General features: G+C 42.7%; 1 protein-coding gene across 1 annotated transcript; it reads left to right on the top strand.

The window, feature by feature from the left end:
• The first annotated feature begins 404 nt into the window (after window positions 1–404).
• Window positions 405–4,616, top strand: LOC110290377 (cystatin-9-like). Its single transcript, XM_021156897.1, has 3 exons — window positions 405–662; window positions 3,316–3,420; window positions 4,328–4,616. Exons 1-3 carry the CDS (start codon window positions 453–455, stop codon window positions 4,412–4,414), a joined length of 402 nt encoding a protein of 133 aa, XP_021012556.1. The 5' UTR covers window positions 405–452; the 3' UTR covers window positions 4,415–4,616.
• The last annotated feature ends 4,644 nt before the right edge of the window (window positions 4,617–9,260 follow it).

Below are 9,260 nucleotides of genomic sequence, written 5' to 3'. Positions count from 1 at the left end.
TGTTCTTCCCACTTTAATCTGTCTTTTCCTGAGTCACTGTCTCCCTCTACTGGCATGTCCAGAAATTGCCTTTCACTAACACTGCCAGTTATCAATCTTTCAACACCTGACCATGGGGCGTCCTCTTCAAGGCTCTTCTATCCAGTGAGTCACAGGTAGTAAGTGTGGTAGGACTCAGATCAGGAGCCCCTCAATCTCTCATCTTACTTGTTCTTTCCAAACCACTCTGCCTGGGTGCTCTTTGCTCCATCCGGGACAGGAGGAAAATGAACAGCTTTGACTGAGGGAGGTGGTACCAAGGGGGAAGGAACTCGGAGTGATGATCAAGAGAATCCACAGAGGGAGGAGTCCGGCGCCCAGGAAATTAACTTAAGGGTTAGACTTAAAGGAACAGGGCTGTAAGGGCAAAGACAGGAGACAGAACCTGCATCATATTGTCGCCAGCAGGGAAGATGGCTCTGCCCTGGACAATATTATTGGCTCTCTCTGGTATCTATGTCCAGGGAGCTCAGGCATGGTGTTCAGAAGAGGATACTCTCGAACTCGATAAACCAATCAGTGAACCTGACATAGTGGAGTTTGCTTTGAGTGCATTTCACAAAGAGAGCAAGGATGAATATGCCTACAGGGTGATGCATATCATGAATTTCTTGAAAGTACAGGTGGGTAATCTTGTCCACTATACTTGCTGTTTCCTGATAAAGCAGGCAGGACACTTTTGTCTTGGCTAGACATTTCAACCCATGGCTGAGTTACATATAAATCATTTGGCTTCATTGTTTAGAATACTTTTCTAAGTTACATATTCTTTTGAATTAAGTTTACTCACATAAAAATTACTATGCAATATTATCCTGTTTTATTATAGTACTTACTTAATTAAAGAATTCATTTTAGATCAGGAATGGTGGTATACAAATGTAGTCCCAGCATTTTGAAAGCTGGTACAGGAAGATCTGGACTTTGATGCAATATAACAACAACAACAATAATAATAATAATAATAATTCATAGAGTAAGCACTTCTAGGGAGATCTTTCTATTGAACAAAGAAAATATTTACACAAAAATCCCATAGGCAAAGACTGAAGATATGTCAAAAGCACCTTTAAAAGTTTTTGCTAGCATATATTTATTAAGCACAATAACAGATTTCATCATGACACTTCATAAATGTACATAATGTATTTTCACCATATTCGCCTCCCATTACTCTCTTGTGTCCCCCTTCCATCCTTGCTTAATTCTCTTCTCATACCTTTTGTATTTGTCTTTGTATTTTGTACATTGTTGCTGTTGTTGTTGTTGTTGATGATGATGATGTTAATCAAATGAGTTTAATTGGAGTTTCTAGTGAAACGTGCTCAAGTGATATTTTAGAGAAGTATAGGCAACTTACAAACATATTAAAAAATTAAGACAGTTTGAGGGTTGCAGAGGGATCTGTCAGTAAAGTGCTTACCACACAAATATGAGGACTGGAGTTTGGATCCTCATCACCTATGTAAAAAGCCTGGCTCAGAGATGCACACCTGCAATCCCAGTGTCCGAAAGGCAGAGACAGAAAAGTCTGGAGAGGGCCTGCTATTGACCAGCCTAGTGTAAGTCAGCCTCAGCTTCAGTGACATGTCCTGTGTCAAAAGGTAAGATGGAGAGCTGCTGAGGAACACTCCTGCTGTCACTCTAGACTTTATGCACACACATGTGCATACACATGCACAAACAAGTCATTGGAAAAAATGAGGAAGTGAAAGGAAGAGAAACAAAAGGTAGGCTGGGAAAACTTGCTGACTGTCAGGACAAGGTAACTCTCCTGAGAACCACATACCAGCTCAGCTCCTTATCTCAGTTAATTCCCTTCTACTCTGGGTCCTTGGCAGGCTCACGTAGCCCATTCACCTCCATCCTAAAATGATGATGAATCTCCACAGAATGTCCTCAGGATGGCAATGCTCATCTCCCAATGCCACACTATGGTCATGGGGGAGGATTCCTCCTTCCTCAACAGAGGAAAGGCAGAGGGCTTGTACAAAGTCGAGACCTCTGGAAATCTCTTTAGACCACCTAGCTGGTTCTGTTAGGTCTCTTATGCTGGAACCTTACCTGTGAGCTAAGACTATGACTTTGCTAGAGACAGAGTTGGTCTTGTGGGAAGAAAGGATGGGAAGAGTGAAAGACTAAGGGGATACAGTGGAAGGAAGCAGGAGGAAGATTTCTGAGCTCACACTAAATAGAAACTCACCATACAAACAAAATACCCATGAAAGGAGTTACAGAGACAAATTTTGGAGCTGAGACGAAAGGATGGACTATCCAGAGACTACCCCACCCAGGGATCCATCCCATAATCAGCCACCAACCCCAGACACTATTGCGTATGCCAGAAAGATTTTGCTGAAGGGACCCTGTTATAGCTGTCTTGTATGAGGCTATGCCAGTGCCTGGCAAATCCAAAGTGGATGCTCATAGTCATCTATAAGATGGAACACAGAGCTCCCAATGGAGAAACTAGAGAAAACACACAAGGAGCTGAAGGGGTCTGCAACCCTATAGGTGGAATAACAATATGAACGAACCAGTACCCCCAGAGCTTGTATCTCTAGCTGCATATGTAGCAGAAAATGGCCTAGTTGGCCATCACTGGGCAGAGAGGCCCCTTGGTATTGCAAACTTTATATGCCCCAGTACAGGGGAATGCCAGGGCCAAGAAGTGGGAGTGGGTGGGTAGGGGAGCAGGGCAGAGGGAGGGTATAGGGAACTTTCAGGATAGCATTTGAAATGTATATAAAGAAAATGTCTAATAAAAATGAAAGAAAGAAACTCACCATACAAGCTATTGTTCTAATTCAGTGTGCTGGTGCATAGTGACTGTAACATGAGGATTTTCTTAATGTAGGTCAAATGACAGCATCCTGCAGATCTAGCTTTATCCCGTTGGGCTGAATTATCAGCAGAGCCAATACCCTACCAGAGCCTGACCTCTGGGAATGTAGGTTAGTTCAGGCGCCTACCGAGAGTGAAACCTAGGTTTCCTTTGGTTGAATAGAATATGAGAATTTGAGATAGGCAATACACTGATGGTATGCGACTCAGCCTCTGATTTCCCCTAGCCTCTACCAGACTGCCTCCTCCTAACCTTTAACTCTCTACACTAGAGACCACCCCCTACAAAACTTTTCACCTTTAAGAAGGGAATGCTAGACCTTGGAAAAACTTCACACTCAAGAGAGAGGCCAGGTCTCTCCCAGTACTGAGACAAGTCTATGAATGGGTAGCAATAAGGGTCTGCTCACTTTGGTATTTTTCTGTATTCAGGAAAAACCACCACAAACTTTCTTCATGAAGCTGAGGCTGACAAGAACCATTTGTATGAAATTCGAGAAAAGCCTAGACACCTGCCCCTTACCTGAACTACAAAATGTAAGACAGAACATGAGTATCCACCCTTTCACAGTTGTGAGTACTGCAGAGTCAGAGGTGGGATACAAGAGCAGTGACAAAGCCATGCTTAGAGACCTGAGGAGGGGCCAGCAACAAACTGCCCGAATTCCTTTTTAAGTCTTAAGGGCAAAAGATTCCTAAAAGGATGCAAGCTACAGAGGCCTGGCCAACCTTCTTCTCCAACTCTGGCCACTCACAAAAGTAGCTTTCTGTTCCTTAGGCACCATAGCTTCAGAATGCTCATGTCTTCTTTGGTCCTGCATGCTGAGCCTGAGTAACAAATGCTCTTTGTCTGGTCTTCATTCTCCTCCCTTGGATTCAGGGGAAGGAGCCTACTGAATTCTGTTCTTATATTATGGACCCTTCACTGACACACAGCCTGAAGAGGGGGTGAGAGAAGAGGCCCCACTGTCTTCCCTTCAGGCACTGTACCCCGAAGAAGCTCTAGCACTTGTTTTGGGGGACAAGAAAAGGGGCAGCCTAATTCTGGAAACATCCCCACTTAGGGGTGGTAGACCCCTTATCAAGAATAATTAATATCTTAACTATTGACTTAAATCTGCTAGTAGTCAATACCTTCTGGGACAGAACATCCCCTGCTGTTCCTAGGATCTTGCATCACAAAGCAATAGTCCAAAAGATTCTTTGGGGCACTTAATGGGTGTGGACAATAAGAAAAATACTACTGGATCAAAGGGAATCCCTGATGCAGACAGCTCACCCTCAAGCAGAGTTTGAGTTGGTGGTTACACCTGTAGACCAGAGCCTATTTTTTCAACTGCTAGCTAAGAATTGGATATGGTTGAATAGAGAGTGTTCCTGACAAAAAACCCACAAGCTTCCTGAGCCTCCCCCACCCTCTGTCTCATTTGAATTGTTTCCTTAGATCCTCATCTGTTCCTTCAGCATCAGCAGCCCAGGCTCGAAAAAGTTCAACCTGTTGAAAATGACTTGTTCTGAGGGACTTCTCTGACTGGGACCCACCACAAGGATTTACCTACAGCACTGATCCAGGCCTGCTCCTTGCTCTGAAGATACTGCCATTCATAGGAATCAGCAATTACAGGCTTAAGAAGCTCTGCAAGTATCTGCAGTTTCATGTCCTGGAATTTTAGAAATGCCCCTTTGTACAGATTCATCATATAGAATTAGATCATTAAACACCAGCATGTAATAAACTTTGTGGGCTATGGGCATGAGGGTGGAAGCTGAGCACTTAGTGGAGTTATCTCAGCAAGATAGCTTGGTGGCCATCCTTCTAGACCTCATGAATTGTCCCAGATATCACCATCTCTCATGACATGACCCACATGGCCAGGGATATGAATGTTTACCTGTCCCTCCTACCAGGACATCACATGTACACTGTAGATGAAGGCAAGTCCCAAGTTCCTCTCAACAGAGATGGTCTGTACTCTTGAGGAAATTCCTCACATATTTCTTCCAAGTCTCTGAAGTTGGTACATGTAGGATGGACTGTAGTCTCACTGTTCAGGGAGTGGTCTCCCAACCACGAACAGCAGCAGCATCTCCTTGGCACCGCTTAGTAATGGACAACACTAGAAACTTCTGGCCTTTAAAAGGGAACCATATCTAAAAATCTTTAGAGGACATGTCATAATACATATTTGAGAAGCACTGATGAACTAGAAAACACTGAGTCCTACCTGAGACGCCTTTACCAGGGTCTAACACTCTAGAGAAGCCAGAGAAGAACTGTTCTGACATTTTGGAGTATCTGGGTATCTAGGCCAACTATCTCCATTTTGCCTTTGTTTCTTGTCAATCATAGACTCTGTGGAGACTGATGAGAGTGGCAGTGTTTCAATAAGACTGTTGAAAACTACATAGTGACCACTTTGGCCTTTGACCACAGTTGCCCACCTCTGACACTGAAGAGACCCTTCCTGTGCACCTGTCCCTGGTGTTTGCAAGTACTGCTTCCATCCAAATCACCAGCACCTCCCTGATCTATGTTAGGGCGTGGCACCAAAAGAATCTCATCAGCAGGCCATTTATACAATGCAGGTGTAGAAAGGTCAAGTCTGGGAAGGAGACCACCGTGGGGTAGGAGGCAAACATCAGCCTGACAACTTCAGACTACCCAATTCCACAGAAAAATCTCATTTTAATCACCAAGTTTTCTAGCAGGAAAAAGCTCTATGAGCTATACTCTGGACTCCAGAAAGAGACCTTCATACTCTCTACATTAAATAGCATACTCGTCAAATTCCTTTCCATGGATATGTCTTCACTGTTTATCTTCACCTATTGTGGTGGTTTGAAGAAGAAGGGCCCACATAGGTTTATATATTTGAATGCTTAGCCACCAGAGGGGGCAACTGTTTGCTAGAATTAGATCAGGAGGTAGTGACCTTTTGAAGTAGGTGTGGCCTTGTTGGAGGAATTCTATCAGTGAATGTAGCCCCCCTTTTTACTTCTCCACTCCATGCCTCTTTCTTGCCCTGCCCCTCTCCCCCACTTTCTCTGCCTGTGGATTATCAGGATGTAGCTTTAGTTGGAAGTAGTTACTTCTCCAGCATCATTCCTGACATGCCTCTTGCTATGCTCCCTACCATGATGATAACAGACTATGCTTCCAAAACTCTAAGCAAGCCCCCAATTAAATGCTTTCTCTTATAAGAATTGCAGTGGTCATGGTATATCTTCACATCAATAGAACAGTGACTAAGACACTTACTAATGAACTTTAGAAAGACTACTATCCCCTAGATGCTTATTGTAACCCAATGTTTATCCTTCCCCCACTCCCAGACTACTGACCTAGTAGCATAACAAGAGTCAGATATTTTTCATTTTTCATTACCCTCAGGAAGTAGTGATCTTTCCAGTCTATGAGCCGTGCTCTGTGGTAGATTCAGACCACACCACAAGTAGGAGTCACCTGAAAAGTCATTGAACAGAGATTTACTAATTCTAGATGAATAAGAATAAGAACAACACACCTAATGATAAAGAAAATGGAAGTGTTCTCATCCACCAGCTATCAGTTTGCAGAGCAGTGCCTCTAGACAGGAATTATGCTACTTTGAACTCAAACATCCTGGTTTCTCAGTAGCATTTTACACCTGGGAGAGCTCCAGAACTGCAGTTCTTACATCAACGCCCCCAAACAGACTGTTTGGGTTTTTCTAGTTTTTATAAATTATGATGTGTGCTGGATAATTCTTCTTTTTTTCTTCTTGTGAATATATTTGGTTATTGCCTTCTTTATCCTGACCTTAGATGAAAAATAGACATCACTCTCCCCACTCCCAAGGCTCAGGGATCATTGCAGAAGTAGAGTTAGGGAGATTTTGAAAACCCAATATACCAAATGCAGACACTATTGCATATGCCAGCAAGATTTTGCTGAAAAGCCCCTTGATATAGCTGTCTCTTGTGAGGCTATGCCAGTGCCTGGCAAATACAGAAGTGGATGCTCACAGTCATCTATAGGATGGAACACAGGGTCTCCAATGGAGAAACTAGAGAAAGTACCCAAGGAGCTGAAGGGGTCTGCAACCCTATAGGTGGAACAACAATATGTATGAACTAATCAGTACCCCCAGAGCTTGTGTCTCTAGCTGCATATGTATCAGAAGATGGCCTAGTTGGCCATCATTGGGAATAGAGGCCCCTTGGTCTTGCAAACTTTATATGCCCCAGTACAGGAGAACACCAGGGTCAAGAAGTGGGAGTGGGTGGGTAGGGGAGCAGGGTTGGGGGTAGGGTTTAGGGAACTTTTGGGATAGCATTTGAAATGTAAATGAAGAAAATATCTAATAAAAAGCCAATATAATAGATGACTGCAACAAAACCGTGTTCTTTGGATGTGGAGGGGATGTTGTATATATGGACTCACAGCAGCCGTGACTGCATGCACAAGATCAGCACAAGATCAAGACAGCATGGGTGAAGGCAGAGTTCATGAAGTCCCACCCCTACCTGAAAAGACACTGGTAGTTGATGGATGCTCAGGGGAGTAGAGTCAGTTTTGCTCAGGGATGCAGCCCTTTGAGGCTACCCATGTTCGGGTAGATGGTCTCACATCCATGCATATACTGACACCACTAAATAGACTCAATGCATTTTTTTAAGAGCAAAAGAGGATTAGAAGTTCAAGGTCATTCTCAGTTACATAGTGAGTTCAAAGCCAGCCAAAGCTATATGAGATCCTGTGTCAAAAAACAAAAGGTCCACCTTTGAAATGTGTACATTAACATCCAGAGGCAACTACCACTATCAGCCCTAAGCAGAGAAGCCTCTATTTTCCAGTGAACTGCAATGAAGGCAGAATCTTATGGCTTCACTCTGTGCTAAGAAGTGTGAGCTGAATGCTCAGCTCTAAACAAGACACATAAACTATACCATGGCTCAGAAGAGGGAGTAGAAATTTGTTAGGAAGTGGAAGATGGTTAAGAAGAGAAGGGCTGTGAAATGCCATCCTTTGGCCTGACATAGCCATTATAATCAACTTTCAACAACCTGTATGACAATATGGAGTCTGTACAAGAATGGGCCCATCAAAAGCCAGGCAAGGATAAGGAGGGACTGGGGGGTCCTTATTCCTGACTGCTAAACTAACTATATCCTAAAGATAAATTTAGGGAAACAGAGATCCATTGCTTTCAGTTGTATACCCTCTGGTAACCATAACTGGCTCCAGTGGATAGTTCCAATCCAGTGGTCACACAGACGGTTTAACTAAATGGTCCCACAGCAAAACCAAGAGTCATGAATCTGGGAAGAGGATGAGTAGGAATGGAGACTGAAATGAGTAGGAATGAGATAAGAGAGAGTGTAGGGAGAAAGTAATCAAAATGTCTTGCAAATATGTATAAAATTGTCAAAGAAATAACTATAATGATTTTAAACATAAAAAGTGAAATTTATGGTTTTAAGATAATATGTATTTTAAATAATTATAACCAATAAAACAACATAATCTCAAATTAAGACATGAACTTACAGGCTGAGTGTGGTGGTACATGCCTTTAATTCCAGCACCCAGGAAGCAAAGGTAGGAAGATCTCTGTGAGTTGAAACCAGCCTGGTCTACATAGAGAATTCCTTGACAACCAGGACTCTGTAGAGAGACCCTGTCTCAAACTAACTAACTAACTAACTAACTAACTAACTAACTAACTAACTAACAAAAAGCAAAACAGAAAACATGGACTTACATAAGAAATCAATAAAATTCGGTATGTTGTCTTTAAGTAGGAAGTAATCAAATGTTACGGAGATTGAAAAAGAGACAATTCAATGAAGAACTAGTTCATGCCAGTGCACTTGAAGACTCTAGGTTCTAAAAATGCCCATTTCCCCCAAAGTCAGTCTGAATATTCAAAAGAATAAAAAAAACCTTTATTTTGTGTGTATTAATAGGAAACCTAATAAATATTAGATTTTTATAAAACTCACATGTCCAGGCAAAGGAAAAGTCAGTCACTGGAAAAGGAGCAAGATGTGCAATTGATGTGGCCTCACTGATGGAAGTAAATATGTGTCCAAAACATTGGATATATGGTACCCATGCCATTGTAAACCGTGAGAAACTGACTGTCCATAGATAGTTTAGGGGGAAACTGGGCTTCTCCTTTGTACCACCAACAAAAACTTATTCAAGGTATGCCTGATTTTGAAAAGAGGCAACATTTTATAAAGATGATTCAGGAGCCGGGCGTGGTGGCGCACGCCTTTAATCCCAGCACTCGGGAGGCAGAGGCAGGCGGATTTCTGAGTTCGAGGCCAGCCTGGTCTACAAAATGAGTTCCAGGACACAGAGAAACCCTGACTTGAAAAACCAAAACAAA

The sequence above is a fragment of the Mus caroli genome, chromosome 2 (assembly GCF_900094665.2).
Source record: "Mus caroli chromosome 2, CAROLI_EIJ_v1.1, whole genome shotgun sequence".
Taxonomy (NCBI): Eukaryota; Metazoa; Chordata; class Mammalia; order Rodentia; family Muridae; genus Mus; species Mus caroli.
The sequence above is the reverse complement of the archived record's forward strand: the minus strand, read 5'-3'. Positions and strand labels throughout refer to the sequence as shown.